The sequence below is a fragment of the Vanessa tameamea genome, chromosome 30 (genome assembly GCF_037043105.1).
Source record: "Vanessa tameamea isolate UH-Manoa-2023 chromosome 30, ilVanTame1 primary haplotype, whole genome shotgun sequence".
Taxonomy (NCBI): domain Eukaryota; kingdom Metazoa; phylum Arthropoda; class Insecta; order Lepidoptera; family Nymphalidae; genus Vanessa; species Vanessa tameamea.
In genome coordinates, this window is record NC_087338.1 from 5,275,644 (window position 1) to 5,292,965 (window position 17,322).

Sequence of the window (17,322 nt, forward strand, 5' to 3'; positions counted from 1 at the left end):
TGAAGGATCAGCTGTATTTGTTAGCGACGTCACGTTATACATATCGAATCTGGTTTAAACCGGATTTGGTATAAAAAAACTTTCCATCATTGTAACCGGTTAAAATCGGTTTAATTTGGATTATTTTTCAAACACTTCTGATAGAAAAGGTAATCTATATGCAAGAAAGCAAGCAAATATGTTGTCTATCATTGCCACACGCTTTCGAATGTATGTATGTAATGTACTAGACGGTACAGTACAGTTTCACTTAGGGCTACCATACAAGTTTCGACGTCATGACGTGGCACGTTGCGACATCGTGTAACGTTGCAACGTCGTGTCGTGAAAGACAATGTTAAACGCGAAAGTATCGCCGGCTGAAAGTCTAATCCTGGATCATAAAGGAGACAGGTGCCTTTCTAAAAATTATCTTCGATAAATATTATAAGTGGAACCGGATTAGTTAATAAAATACGAACAGAAACAGTTCATTTCGTAGTTATAATACCATAGGATACATTTTGTGCTTGTATTGCAAAAAAGTCCTTCAAAAATTACAAAGTTAATTTAGGTTAGTTAAGATATTAAATAAATTATGATCTGCTGTAAATATTTAATGAAATTAAATTAAAAAAAAAAAAAGATTTATAATGTTATGGAATATAAAAAATGTGTAAAAGACATACAAACACCTTAGCTGTTCGCTATCTTCCAAGCGAGATTAATCCAGTTCAATCCAGTTATTAAATTTTAAATTACGTTGGAATTAGTTACATTTGTGATGAACATTAATATATTATATTTATGATAGAAAACAGGTTAATTTTAAACATAGAAAATACAGAATTCCTTTCAAAAAAAATCACCTAAAGTTCCACAGATTAAACAACGATATACCCTAAATGAGACAATGAGTTTTATTAATGTACAAATACAAATTCACATAACATAAAACAAATATTGAGATGTGATTTTGTTTTGAGGACTGATTTTTTCCTACGAAATACGAATTTTAAAATTAACCAATGGGCGATCACAGATTAATTAAGACGAAAAAAAAAAAGAAACGAAAAATTCAGCCCTATATCATTTTTATCCAAGAATTTTTATGGAATACAAACATATTCTCTCCATATTACAAAATTCAATGGATCTCTTTTTTTTTTTTTAGTATAGCAACCCCGTTATCGATTTAAAAAAAAAGCAATATTTGTCTCTCTTTTTTTTTTAAATAAAAAGCTTCAATTCTAGTGTTATATTTCTTAATATTTACAGATGCACGATTAAAATATAAATTCATATAGTATCATCATGGTCAGTGATGTCAGGTTTTATTACGTCAGAATCAATACTTGACGAATTGGAATAATCCTCGACGTACAGACATACAGACTACACAAAGTTTCATCGAAAAAGAATACAACATATCCTATTAATAATCAGATAAATCTAAATCACTTGCATTTGGGATTTTTTTTTTAAATTTTTTAACCCAATAAATACACAAAAATCTTCATTAATTTTTTTTCCTATCAAAAAATCCACCGTCGAAGATTCAAAACCTGACAACACATAGACGGTGTTACCATCTTAAAATAATAAAAGCTTTTCAGTATTGCCATTCTTTGCTAAACTAATATCAGAATGACGTATCAATAACAGAGCGGAAAATAAGCAATTTTTTTTTTTCTTTTAATATAAAGATTTACAATTTTTGAACAATCTCACCAAAATATAAACATTAAGTTTAATTACATACATTACATTTACAAAATTGCTTAACTTCGACTCCTAAAACATACATACACCTAATATAATTAGTAATTACACATTCAATATACAATTGATAGAAATTACCTACTTTATCGGTTTAAAAAAAAAACAAATACAATTTTTTTTACATTCCAAGAAATTTATACTTTTCGTTTTTTTTTATATTCAATAATTATGTAGAAATTTCTCGTTTCTTTACCAAAAAGCGAAATCTAGTCAAACGTAGAAAAAGATAATCTTTGATTCCATAATCATAGTCACCCGATATTAAACTTTAAAATCAATCACATAGAGTACAAATCAGTACATACCTACTATCTACAATTTTTACAAGACCATAAGAAAAACATCGCAAAAATAATTCATTTATACAAATATATAACTATAATCGAACGTGAAACGCTTCATTTTCCTTACGGCCGCAATACGATCGCGACACGACGGTCGACGCGAGCGGGTCGGTCGGACGGGTCGAACTAGTAAAATCGTCAACATCTTTAGAACGCTATACTTAAAAACTACACGTAATTTTCTATAGAATAAGAAATAAATTATAAAAAATTTAATACAAAATGAAAGCATTTAATTTCCACTAGGCTAATCGATAATTCAACTAATCTTGAACAGACATTCGACCAAACCGACCAGACCCGTACATTCATAACATATTTTTGGCAAACATCAACACAAATGTTTGACCAACTGCTCGGACACGTCAGTCTTCGTCAATTCAAAGTCGGCAGCCTTACCTCGCTGTAAGATCTCTATCGTCGACCTGGATTCCAGCTGTTTGATGTGGTGCAAGACCTTCGCTTCGGGGAGAGGTTGAATCGGTTTCGCCACGATGAGGGTCGTGTTTTTGAGCGCCCTCGCGAGGGTCTTGAGGAATTTGTACCACTGTCTCTCGTTGGCGGTCGCTTCGGGCGTGTTCACGAGGACTATGGCGCGCTCCACCAGTGCGCAGACGCAGCTTAGAGTTAGCTGAAAGTCAATAATTAAAATTTAATTCGAGATAATTTAAATTTGTGAAGATGAAGTTAATGTGTGTACTTGTTTGTTTGTTACGCTTTTACGTTTTAACTACACATATCATCATCGTTAGGAATATTTGTAGAGGCATTGGTTTATTTAACACATGATCGTGATGGAGTCGTGGGTGGAAATTAATTAAACATAATACTGTCGAAGATATTAGAATAAGACGGAATAATACTTTTTAACTTGACAATATAATATAGGAAATGTTTAATTTATAGGGTAAACTTACAGAAGTAGTCAACACATGGGGTGTCCTCGCCGGGTCCAAGGCTTCGGAGAGGAAGCTGCATGATTCTATAACTGCAGACCATCCTGACGTACTTTGAATGTAGCTGTGAAGGATAATTTTATATTAAATTTACGGTAGATTAATAACGAACGCTCAATATTTTATGTCAATATCATTCGAAACATTTATAGAAATATTATTTCAACTGTTGGATTGTCGAACATACCAGATGTCTATTTAATATGATTTCTTTATGGATCCTTTATTTTACGTAAATAATGACGAATTATATCAAATAAAATTAAAATTAGAAAAGCTACAAAAAATAGGCTCGTAGTTATAGCGTCGACGTTACGGTAAGACCCATCAGCGTGGCTCTTAATAATTTTTTTAATGGAATAGATACGGGCCCAAAGCCATTATTAACCGCCGCAAGAAATTTTGCTCGCTCGCTTGTAGTCTACACTGGGTCACTCACCTTTAAAAAGGAACACAATAAATATAAGTATTGCTGTTTGGCAGTAGAATATCAAATGAGGAGGTGGTATCTATAGCCTATTCCGATCGAAGTAGGAAAAAAGATAAATAAACTTTAGATTTACGTATTTCATGCGATTCGCTAATAACTCAGCTTTGTCGTGCACTACAAAGAGTTTATAATTAATACGTCTTCATTTATAATACAACACTGATGCATTTAACCCATTTAATTTTACTACCAAAATTCCGATAACAGTTTCGTCGACGCTCAAAACGGCATTTTTTCGCAAATCCACAGTGAACTTTTTCCTCCTATGGTTAGATTGAGGCAGAGTAGAGCGTGCGTGCGTACCGGCGGTAGTGGTGCGCGAGCGCGGCCAGGCCGCCGTCGTCGCGGCGCGCGGCGGGCGCGAGCGCGCGCAGCACGCGCGCCCACAGCTGGCGCAGCCGCGCGTGCGGCACCGGCGCGCGCCGCAGGAAGCGCACCAGCAGCGCCTGCGGACACACCGGCTGCACTACTCGGACTGGACTAAGGTTCATTGCCGACTATTCCTTAGGCGTTGGGTGTGCTGCGACTCTGTACATTAACACTTCCGGGAAAGTGTTCAGTCGATAGTACTATATACGATATTCTATTGGATAGTTGGTTACAAATGCGTTACGTTATGCGGCCTCACATCACTAGTGCGGAGCATCAGCTGGCTGTGATCCCTTCGGAGTAAAACCCCGATGAAAATCTCAGCCTCAAACTTACCCGGCCTTTCCTGACAGTCAACATCTGCGGTAGTCGATCGCTGTGCAGAAGCCCGGAGAACATCTTGTTTAGCAGTTCATCCTTGTCCTCGTCTAGGAGATTCTTGATCGGAGCTGGTTTCTGACATAGCGCCAGGTTAACTACCTATAACGATATATTTATTATATAAACATCTTTAGCTGGAAACCCGAGGAAGGACATAGGCCTATTTTATTACCTAAACCTGACAGTATATAGTGTATTGTACATATTACAGTTCATTCTATTTTTAAACCACTAGAACTGATAAGAGATTACACTTACCTGTCTCTTGTCAATACACTCGTTTTTGGGACTCTCTTGTTTGGGTCTCCTTTGTACAGATTCTATGTTCTTGAGGAAAAGATTAGAATCTTCCTCCTGTTCAATCTCCGCTTCCTTCTGGGCCAGTTCAAGCTGTTTCTGTTTCTCTTCTCTTTCCTGAAATATCTCTATATGTTAATATTTGAACATTTAATAGTATGACTTTCGCAAATATAGCCTAAAGCAATGGCTGGAGACGTAATATCATTGGTCGAGTTAGCAATCGTTTGTATATTCGTTTATATTACAGATCCGTGATACAACGGTGATATTTGGTTTGTACAATGTATGATGTTTTGATGAGTGGGTGGTACCTACGCAGATGGTAGCTTTTTTGAGTTCAGTTGGCTACTCTCTGTTTTGTTGAAATACTATAACTTATTTCGAGCCAAGACTGTCCAGCGGTTAAAACGTGTGCGTCTTAACCGACGATTGCCGGTTCCAGCAAAAACCACTGAATTTTCATGTGCTTAATTTATTTTTTTAATTCATCTCGTACGGTATAGTACTTGGCGATGAAGAAAACCATCATGTGTCTAATTACAATAAAATCCTGCCGCATGTGTATCCACCAACCAACATCTCAGCAGCGTTCAGCGATAAGAGGCCTTAGCCCAGCAGTGGGGCATTTACAGGCCGTTACTTTAACTTACTTTCAATATAAGCGCGTTGGATATAGCCAGTGGGTCGTTGAGTTCTTCAAGTCTTAGCAGTATGAGATATAACGCTTCTATATCCAGTAAGAGTTGTTTCGTTCTACGGACTTCGCGTGGCACCTGAAACCAATGTAACTATGACATTTGGAAATTCTATATATTACAAAAATTTTATTTATTTTAACATAATATATGTAAAATCTACTAATACCATTATAAATATTATTAAAAAAAAAAATTTCACGATAATCTTTAGCAATATTATAAACGCGCTTTCTGTTTTTCTGTTACGTTTTCACGGGCGAATACTGAACCGAATTTGATGAAATGTGGTATTAAGCAAGTGTGAAACCTAAGAAAAGAGGCAGAGGTCTTTAAACCTAAAACCTTTGAGTGACAACTGGTTAATAATAAGTGGGGAGTACCCACCTAAAGTTTACACAAGCTTTACTAGTTAGATAAAATACTATCACATATTTTTCCACCAAACAATATTAGATTCGAGTTATAAATAGGCTCTGTACCTTCCACCGCAGAGACCTTTTACCTGGAATATGCCATAACTTATTCGAGTACGAAACAAGTGACAAAAATATACCTCAGCGGGATTCGTGGTGCTGGCTACACTCGGAGCCCGGGACTGTCTCCCGGAGGCCGGTTCCGCGACCACCTCCACGTCGATTATCTTCCTAGGCGCCGTCACGCTACCACACTGAAACATAAAATTGTTGCCATTCAAATATACCATTCGGTCAATCACAGGACGAACATTTTAAATTCACCGCTCCGAATCGCAAAAGTCGCAATGGTAATCTCAAATGGAAAAGGAAATGCGTTCGTCAGTCTCGCGACGGGCTCCGCTGGGCGCGGCGGCTACCTGCAGCTTCCCGAGCGAGTTCTCGAACTGCGTGGGCACGTAGGCGCGCGGCGCGTCGTCGCCCGTGGAGTTGTGGCGGTGCGAGTTGTGGCGCTCGCGCGGCCGCAGCGCCTCGCTCTCCTGCTTCACCGCTGCGGACACGCACAAAATCGAAATGAAGATAACCTTTGATTTTCACAGCCCATGAGATTTGATATAGACTCCGCAATGCGAGCAATTATTGATTAATATTTTCTATGGATTATACAAAACTGTACTACTTATATCCTCTGTCATTTTACTTCCAAAGATTCATTCATTCATTCAAATGTCATCGTTTGCTAATCACACCCATTATTTTGATTTCAGCCAATGACGTTACGTCAATTCAAGGTCAAAGCCAATTACTCACGTCTACTCAAGTATCACATATGTAAATCTAAGATTTGTTCATCTTTAATTCTCCTACCACTGGTAAAACGGTAATCTAAGTTGACCTTTGACAGTTCGATAGTTTATGACAAAAAATCTATATGAATTAAATTACGAGTTGACTTAAAACGGAAATGAAAAGGAATACAAAGAAAAGCTTACCTCCACTATAGAATGGATGGTTCTGCTGATTGGCCTTGTGTGCTTCCTTGACGCCTTCCTTTTCTTTGTTAGCCTGCCTTTCTAAAAAGACCTGAAAAATTAAAAAAATGTTTGTTATTATAGAAACTTAGGACTCCTCGTTGGGTTGTCAACATCTATGATACCTGTTCAAGTATTCATCCAATTTGCCAATTTGATATTATTTAATTTTCAATAGCCCTCGATTGCAAGATCATTTGGATTTTCTTTCAACAATTGAATTGAATTTAATAGTATATTGGAATTCCAAGTTGCAAGACCGGTATATAAAACATGCTCAACACAAAATAGAATTCAAACACAATGCTTTAAAAAAACTTACCGTATAATAAAAATCGTGTATATAGGGTGTTCCTGTGTTCAATTGCAACATTTGTATATTAATGAGCCACTGTTTCTCTCTCTGCGTCATGAGGCCGGCGTAGTCATCCGTGTCGCTTGCACTATCGTCACTATTTGAATGTCTGAAAGAGACAAATACACGTTACCTAGCTACTTCGTACATGATGGATACCTTTCTCAATAAATGTGTTATTTAACGTGACTTGCAAATCGGACTTGTTTATCAACAAGTCGTGATTTGTAAAACTTACAGGTGATTACCGATTTGAAACAAACATAATAAAATAAACTTATTTCCCAAATTTTAGTTCAATGAGTCAGTTGTTTTCGGTTTACATTGATAATCAATCAGTATAAGTATTCATTTTTTAGCTGCATGACCAGCCTTCGTACGGATGAAATAACATTTCATGTATGGAAAAGAGTCCAGAACCACAAACACTGCTCAACCGACTGCGTGCAACCGACTCACTACCTCACTCAAACGCACTCCCACAAAGAATGACATACACACATAGGAATTATATATATGAAAAAGATACTGACCTATTAGCATTACTAAACGTCCCATTTTGTCGATTGAACATCATATTATGATTATTCATAACCTGGTTGTTGAACAGATTCCGGTTGTTCAACATCGGATGATGGCTCGCGTTATGGTAACTATTGTTAAATTGTAGCATCGGATGAGTATTCTGTATTATTTGCACCATATTCTGTGAGGTCAGGTTCTTTGAGTTGTTGTACACACGACTCTTCAACTTTGGTTGATTTTGAACATTTTGAACCACATTCTGGCCCATGTTCTGAACATTTTGGACCGGCTTCTGTATTTTGTTCTGCGGCGATTGTGTTATTTGATTTGGCGGTTTGATCGGTTGGTTCAATTGTTGCGGTTTATTCATTTGGTTCATAACCATGTTGGATTGTGATATTGTCTGGTCGTTTTTTGGAATTGATGGTCCCTGTAACATGTTTATTTAATAGATTAAAAAAAAATATTAATGATTTTTATTGTATTAATGACGCATCCAAAAATGCTAATATATAAAAATATTTAATAGGCTATTTGACTGGTTTTTAAAATTCATTTTATATTATTTAGTAGAGGTTAATGAACCCAGTAAAAGGTTTATTTAATTCTAGTACATATTTGCTGAAAAATATCAAAATAAAAATTCCATATTTAAATAGCGCGCGAAAACGCTACTTTCACAATATGGCGCTGCAATGGGGTCGGTAACGTCACTTGCCTGTATTTTAATCTGTGGCACATAAAATCCACATACAGTAATCAAACGAGGTTCATAATCAAGTGACGTCATCATAAGCCCGACCAATCAGAAGCGTTTTGTGTCACGTGACAAACGTTTAAAAAAAATGCATTTTTATTTATGGATTTTTGAATAAATTAATTATTATTTTCAACTTTCGTTGATAAATAACCATTTTTAAACACATAATATATACTGATTACAATAATTGACACTTTATTTTTCGCATTGTCAAATAGCCTATTATATAAAGGCCGTTGAACCCTAACACAAAAAGACGTAAGCATTATTTCATTTTTAACCAACACTCAGACTATTCTTATGTATCTTATATCAATAAAGAATAATTACGATAATTCTGAGCCAAAAATAAAACAGATTTTTTCTTAATATAATCATAATATTCTATAAATTCGCTACCCTGTAAGTAAAAATAACAAAAAATACTAGTATTGATAATTTTAAATCATGAATAACACTACTCTATTTGGAGATATATAATGTTTTATTCGAAATGTCTTACTTACACGAAAATTCGGATTGAATTGATTCATACTAGGGCTAAAATTCTGTCTTGGCATGCCGATACCAGGCGGGGGCGCCATCATCCTAGGTTGCCCCATCATATGTGGAAACTGATTCATACCAAACTGATTACCGTTTGGTATCATCTGATTTTGTCCCATCTGACTCATATTTTGTCCCATTTGATTCATGTTCTGTCCCATTTTATTCATATTTTGCCCCATTGGATTCATATTTTGACCCATTTGACTCATATTTTGCCCCATCTGATTCATATTGGGAGGCATCTGGTTTACATTTTGCACCATCTGGTTCATATTTTGACCTATCTGGTTCATGCCTGGGCCCATCTGGTTCGGCATCATTTGATTGTTTTGGTGATGGACATTCATGTTTTGCATCTGATTCATCATACCTTGGCCCATTTGATTATTTTGAAACTGATTCATTTGATTTGAATTTTGCATGAACTGGTTCACACTATGCCCCATTTGGTTCATATTTTGTCCCATTTGATTCATATTTTGTCCAAGAGGATTCATGTTTTGACCAAGCTGGTTCACATTGTGTCCCATTTGGTTCATATTTTGTCCCATTTGATTCATGTTTGGAGTCATGTGATTCATCATTTGGTTTTGATTCATTTGAGAATTTTGCCCGATTATCTTATTCAATGGTTGGTTCATTTGGTTCATATTATGAGCCATTGATTGCTGTGGGGCAAATGGTAGTGGTACTGGTGCTTGAAGTCCTGGCGGCCTTTGAAGGATAACCGGTGGAAATCTTGGCTACAAAGATAAAATAACAGTTTAAATAAGTAGATACTGATTTAAGATAACTTCATTCACTCATTAAGTCAAAAAATACATAGAGTATTTGATTGAAATAAATTGATCGAATTTAGACAGTTTCTTTAAAGAAGTAAAGTAATGATAAAATACCTATTCACACGGACACAGCAAAATATTTGTTATAAGCCGAGTTTGTTAATGCATACTGTAGAAACGATCTGCAGGCCTAGATGAAATCACATAGCGATTGTCGATTCATTTTTAGAAAAGGCCAAAATTACTTAAATATATTTGTAATTAACATGCATTTATATTCAATCCATCACGTGATTAACAATGGGCATATTCTATTGGATAATTTAGACGAAAGCTAAATTCAAAATCATTTTGTCAACGACGAATGTACTGTCTAACCCCTGATTAGTCGTCAAAAGTTCAAACAAACCTGAAAATAGTTCTGTGAGTAGTTTTGCGGCGCTTGATTTTGGCGCAGCTGTCGCTCCAACTCTTCCACCGTGCAGACATTTTTAAGTGTAGGTACCGGCTGTGGATTTTTTAATAATTATAAGTAGTTTTAATTTAGGCATCGAGTCATCAGTAACATCCGAGATTTGGAAATTTTGTAAAATATAGGAAAGGACACTTTACAAATGTACCCAAAATAATAGAAGATGAATCAAGACCAAACGCTATATGAGCTTTTTTAAGGTTCGGTTATTACTGACAATATCTCAACGAAATAACTAATAACTTTTTATGAACTCAAATTGACTTAAAAGTACTTACCGTTGGCGCAGGGAAAGAAAGATCGTGACGCCACACGCTCGAGCCGAGGCTTCTAGTCTGTGGCGCATCCGTTTCGTCCAACACTAGCTGAGACAGCGATGCTTCTGTAATATCGATATACAGGCACCTTCTTTAATGATAAAAACAAATCAATTCATCTGTCACACAGCATTGTTATATGAAAAATATAAAGGGCGCTGTCGTCGTATGTTTTTTTATTGTTTGTCATAGGTAAGCAGACTGGTGAATAGAGCCCCTTGTGCTAGTCACCACCATCTAAACTTTTGCGTTGTAACTTGTAGCGCCACTAATCTCAAGATCTAAGACTGTGACTCTCTCACCCCTAAAACCGGTTTTTTTGGTCCGGTTTCAAGGTTTTTATGAGAGAGTACTAAGTACATTTATTTCGTGGCAGAGTGACATGGTACCTAGACCTACCAAGACGGGCTCGGGTAAGTTCCAACCACCATGTATGATGTGGTACCATATATTTTATAAATTGGAGATTTTCTTTAAAAAAATACACTGACGTCACTAAGCATCCTACAATATACTATATAATTATCTTCAAAAAGCATAAATGAATCCTACTAACACCAGTCTGTTTGGTTGTATTAATATATTAAATGAATTACATTTTTATTGTTTATGTCATAGAGCGGTTCTAGATAGTCTTTGATGATCTATTTATAAGTGAAACATACCCGCATTTTACTTTATAACGTCTGACCTACTTTCTCCAAATATATCAGTTAGTTTGTATATTTAGTCATTTCATATATACCCAAAATTAAAGGGCATATAAAATCAATACTATTGTAGTACTGGGTTTAGAGTATCGCTCAGTATAGGTGAGTTTTTTGAGACTCAAGCGTCGAATTTACAAATATATTACTCATGATACTTACCGAGTCGCGAATCGGCCTCGTCGAGTGCTGCGTTCCGGCGACTACTTTCAAGTTGCTCAGCCAGATGTTCGTGTTCAACTTCCCAATCGAATTCTTCCGCTGTCACATTATTATTATTAAATTAGATTATCAAAAGATCTTTTTTATGATATTTGTAGGCGGGCAGATGGGCTATATCTGATGCTAAGTGGTCATCACTGCCCATAGACATTGGCGATGTAAGAAAAATTAACCATTCCTTACATCGCCAATTCGCCAACAGCCTTGGAATCTAAGATGTTATGTCCCTTGTGTCTGTGGTTACACAACCCACCACCCAAGAGTACTCTGCACCATCAGGTCGGAATGTAGACTCTATCGAAAGGACCGGTTCCTTCCTTCCAAGAAACTCACTAGTTCCAACATTTGAAATACAAAGTTATGCCAGTAAAATACAATTAATATATCCTATCTGAAAATCAACCAGTAATAGCAATCTTTTCCATACTTCTATCTGCAGAGTTTTATTTTAGAAACGAATGCCTTGTCTCGAAAATCTTATACACTAAGAAGTGTTGAAGATTTGATATTATTTCCCTTTGTCGTTTTCCGTTCTAAACTGACTTTTTGAAGAATCGTTAGCGCCTTGAGAAATTTTGAAGATTAATCCAAAGCATTTGATAATGAGTTACAAATTTTATTAAGGAAGGAAAGTAAAAGAAATCCCAACGTTTTATTAATCGTTCCAATACAACTAATTATAAAATTAAACATAATATCTTAAAAAACTTTATAACAGGTATTGTCGGTGCTGAAGCCACAATTACTGATGGTGTGCCGCAAGGGAGCATTATTGGTCCCTGTCTTTTTTTTAACTTGATGAGATTGGTCGAAATCTATCAGATATCATGAACCCATCCTTTGTATTAGATTTTTATATTTTATAATAAATTAAGAGTCCAGTGATAACATAAATGATGCCTCAGTGGCTAAAACACCTGAATCTTAACAAAACGATTGAGGTAACAAAACACAAGCAAGCATCAATGAATTTTCATGTGCTTAATTTGTGTTTATAATTCATCTCATGCTCAGTGAAGGAAAACATTGCAAGGAAACTTTCATATCCAATAAAACACATTGGAACAGCCTGGCAAAAGTACCCAACGTACTAACAAAAAATGGCCTTAGCCTAGCCTAGTGGGAAATGAACAGCTTATGTATACAATGTTTTATTTATGTCTTTATACAAACTTAGCTTACACAGATAATATTTAAATTCAGTGAACAGACAATATTAAAATGACAATGCCAGTATCTCTATAGAACTTTGCCCCCTCCAGTAATAGCTGTTTACATAAAGAACGTACATAATATTTTATTATTGTCTCTCTGCTGATAAAAATATTTTACTTGAAGCCAATCGAATTAAAAATAAACAAATAACCTTATTTTTTAAATAAATGAAGACCTATTGCTATTTATAAAAATATTAACATACGATCAGAACTGACATGCATTTGATCAACCAAATAAAAAGTACTTTTTGTAAGTAAGCCCATGTGAACACTTGAAGCGTCATTTTAAAAGATTTAAAATTAAATTTAAAGCAAGCACTTCTTTGGAATAAAGATTACCGAAAAGATGTAGCAAGAAACTCAAGAATTACTCTCTTCCGGCAATCTTAAATTCAATAAATAAATATTAGGCAGCATCACATACATTACTCTGATCCCAATGTAAGTAGCTAAAGCAATTGTGTTATGGAAAATCAGAAGTAACGGTACCACAAACACCCAGACCCAAGACAACATAGAAAACTAATCGAACCCGGGACCTCGGAGTGGCGTATCCATGAAAACCGGTGTGCACACTACGCGACCACGGTGGTCGACAATTAAATATAACTATTCATATGTTAAGAAACATATGACTTCAACTTGTTATTTTATAAAACTACAAGTTATTTACACACATACATAATTTATAGTTTACCCAAGCCAACTCAATCGTACATTGTTGAAGATTTCTATATTGAAGAAACGTCTTATTAAATGTCTACAAAATAAGTTTTAGTCAAAGTAACCTTATTGTATTGTTTGTTTTTTTATGAGATATATATATATTTCTCTCTATTACCAGCAATCACTAAGTTTTTAACTAATTATTTTACTAAGTCCGAAACACTTAAAACTATATTAATGTCTACAATGGTAATCTCTCATTTTAAATGAATTTTTGGTATTCTAAATGAAAAATATCTTTAAAATACCGTAGTTTATTGTTTCCTTTTGTACGGAATATATCGAGCTATAACAACAATTCTTATCAGAATAAAAAACTCTTGCATTAATTATATTTGATATATTAATTAAAGTTATATTATCTTCCCTGTAACCACTAGGACTGTTACATCTGAAGAATCAGGGAACGAAGGTTACCTCAACGTTACCAATGAAATTAGATTACATTGCCACAACATAAATCATTCATTTAGATAATGAAGTTAGCACATGTTTAATCAAGGCACGCAATTATATTTTTCAAATTAATACAGTATTGTATTAATAGGATCTCACATGTGATAAATATATATAACCTATTCAGATAAATAGAGGGGAAGAGATAGTAAAACCTTACACAACAAACAGTTCTTCATTAATATATCTGTATTTATAACACAATACCATTCCACTTAACTACTTATGTCCACTTTAATTTTACTTCAAAAGGTCCGATAACAACTTCGCCGACGTTCGAGAAGCGATTAAAATGGTAGAAATGAGTTATTACTCTGATTCGTCCCGGGTCTTATCAGTAGAATCTACATTCTGACCCAGTGGTAGCTTTCGATTTTAATCGATACTCTAACATGACGATTGTAACAAAAGTACTTTTATGAACCTGAATAAAGGTTTTTTTTTAATGGCATAGGTTGGCGGATGAGCATATAGGCCACCTGATGGTAAGTGGTCACCACAGCCCATAGACAAAGACGCTGTAAGAAGTATTTAAACATTCCTTATCTTACCAATGCTCCAACAACCTTGGGAACTATGATGTTATGTCCCTTGTGCCTGTACTTACACTGGCTCACTCACCCTTCAAACCGAAATGCAACAATACTGAGTACTGTTGTTTGGCGGTGGAATATCTAATGAGTGGTTGGTACCTACCCAGACGGGCTTGCACAAAAGTAAAGTCATTTGATTTCATCCACAAAATGATATCACCTCATTTCAACTTAACAAATGTATTTATCTTTTCTCTTCATGGTTATATCTGAGAGATCAAAATAGTACTTACAGTCTTGACCAAAGGTCTCATTGTTGAGAGCATCGTACTCTTCCTCTGATGGCTCTCCACCACCTTCGTCGTCATTTAAGTTCTGAAAAATATTTGTATCACTCTCACTGTCACATTTGACTTCAACGTTTATTCTGATCCAATAGCAACACACATATAAATAATTTTTAGTTGAATATATTCCATATACAAAACAAATAATTATATCACTAGCACGAACAATGTGTGCCCTTGCACAGAGTACTTTCAGCTCAATCTCTTTAGTAAGTAGGTTAAAATACAATTGCTAGATTTCGTCTACATGATGATTTAATGCCCAAAGGTAAAAACATGTCAATCCTAGGTAACACTGAGTGTCTTAATATATATTGTGCTCAGCGGTTATATTAATGAGGAAACCAGTATGTGATAAAGTTTAACCAAACATACTAACAATTACTGTCATAAAAAATCTTCAATATTAGCGATGCATTTATGTCTTATGAACATCTTTCAGTTGGTGTTAAGTTAATAAGAATTTCTCTCTTTCCAACAACATTAATTTAACATTTGAAAGAAGAAGACAGCATTATTAAAATCACCCCCTAATTAACATTTATAAATGAAATGATTCATCTATAAATGTTAATTAGGGGGTGATTTTAATACATGAGTATATATAAACATATATTTTAATAAGCGAAAGTAAACATAAACACAGGTCAATATACAAGAAAGGAATGTATCTTGTTTACTGTTCTTATTTGTATTTCGTTTCTGTGTCAATTATTTTGCCAAAGCCGAGCTTGATTAATAATTGTCATACTCATTGGGTTGGTTATGTAGACATGTTATGAACTAAATAATTTAATTCCAAAAGTGAGGTTATTTTAATGTCACTGCGATTGTATTTATCGTTTCTAATTCATGTTTAAACACACTTTAACACTGTACATAGAAAATTTGATTGAATTAATTAATTTTAATAATATTTTTAGAATTTCATTTTATTCTGATATTGTTGGAGAAAAAATTGTAATATTTTTTGAAAACATATTTATATTTAGACCTGAAAAATTATTTGTTACACTGTACATATTTCTTAATTATTTGTGTTTTTACTAACGAAATAATAAAATGTGGCCATTAAATAATCATATTCATTGACAAGATACATAAGTTCGATATTATTCAGAAAGAAATTACGTGGAAACGATGATATCAGACCAACAATGAGTAATTCAGTGAAAAACGACATATATAGAAACACAATCTTCGTACACTATTGACAACATTGTATACGCAAAACCTAAAATATTGGAATCGCAAAGGGTTGAATTTTACGTTAATTTACACTTTAAAAGAAAATTTAAATTAAAAAAAACACATCAATATGTAGTTTTAGATTGAATATATGTGTATATTGAGTATTTGTTGAGTTAAAACATGAGAAAACTAGCAGAAATGACTACAATGATGAACTGTATTGGCACGCTGGCGCTCTACTTTTAGTAGCGAATAGCTACTCAATAAATACCGTTTAACTTGTTGTAATGTATAGAAACTTTTAGTTACTTACCGATACCGAAGTATCGAACCCGAAAAAAGAATCTGCCATTGGATTTTTTCATATATCATGGGCAGAAATGACATGACTTGTCACGCTACTGTGTCGCAACGGCGCTGGCGCCATGTCGGTTGGCAGTTTGGTTACACGCATGTTACACGGATGTTTTAAAGTTAAAACAAATTAATAAGACTTACGTTAAAAATATATACTAAAAAACTTGTTTTATATTTACACTTAATATTATTGCATATATTTTTAGTGCATTGCATTAAATAACATGAAATAACTTTATAATATAAAACTGTATAGTATTACTTAAATTTTATATACATTTATTATTATCACAGTCAAAATAATGAAAGCAATGGATATTGCGTATTACCGTCATAAATTTTTAATATGTTATTATATACAATTTATTTAAGACTAAGATAAATATATATAAGGAATAAAATTACAGTTATTTCTACTTCAAATGAAAATATAAATCAATTTATTCTTTTGTCTTTGAATTGAACTTCCCACAAATGTATATAAATAATTGAATGGTATGGTACATATTAGTGGGTAATTCCACATTCAACGATAACAATTAACTGTTTCTTGCTTGGGTTTTGATTAGTTTTGTTAATTAAAATTAAAATAAATATAAATTATAAGATGGAATTTTGAAGTACCCACGTCCCACATGGACCATTGCCAAAATCAAGAGTAAAAGAACCTGTATCGAATATGTTAACCTCAAATTGGACAAATACATTTTAATACAATGTTTTAATGAGTACGAAAATAATATCAAAGATGTTTATTTCGTATTTTAAGTGCATTGTTGTAAATAAAGAGGACCACGGAATAGCTATGAAAGACCTCGCGCACATAAAATTTTAGTCTTGGCCCGCCACTGGTTCGAAGTGGAATTATGAAGCCAAAAAGTAAAAAAAAGTTTGGACATGAGTCATAAAGAAATTCCATTAATTTCTGAGTATATTCAAATTATATATATGTGGGAGATAATACTTTTAATCAAGTTCCGATCTTATAATACGGTTGTGCTATTAACTCAAAAGGACAAGTTGCTATAAAAAAGGCTCGACAGATGTCAACAGATCAGAAGTG

The 17,322-nt window shown here is 34.3% G+C and overlaps 1 protein-coding gene across 1 annotated transcript; it reads right to left on the reverse strand.

The window, feature by feature from the left end:
* Positions 1-474: 474 nt before the first annotated feature.
* Patr-1 (Protein associated with topo II related - 1) lies at positions 475-16,350 on the reverse strand. The gene is made up of 17 exons (XM_026627699.2): positions 16,216-16,350; positions 14,658-14,739; positions 11,373-11,471; positions 10,465-10,568; positions 10,124-10,222; positions 8,890-9,675; positions 7,632-8,053; positions 7,066-7,207; positions 6,705-6,795; positions 6,132-6,262; positions 5,853-5,966; positions 5,252-5,374; positions 4,560-4,715; positions 4,257-4,400; positions 3,855-3,997; positions 3,023-3,125; positions 475-2,736 (listed from the first exon to the last, which is right to left on the reverse strand). The coding sequence occupies exons 1-17, from the start codon at positions 16,252-16,254 to the stop codon at positions 2,437-2,439; spliced, it is 3,078 nt and encodes a 1,025-aa protein (XP_026483484.1). The 5' UTR covers positions 16,255-16,350; the 3' UTR covers positions 475-2,436.
* Between the last annotated feature and the right edge of the window lie 972 nt (positions 16,351-17,322).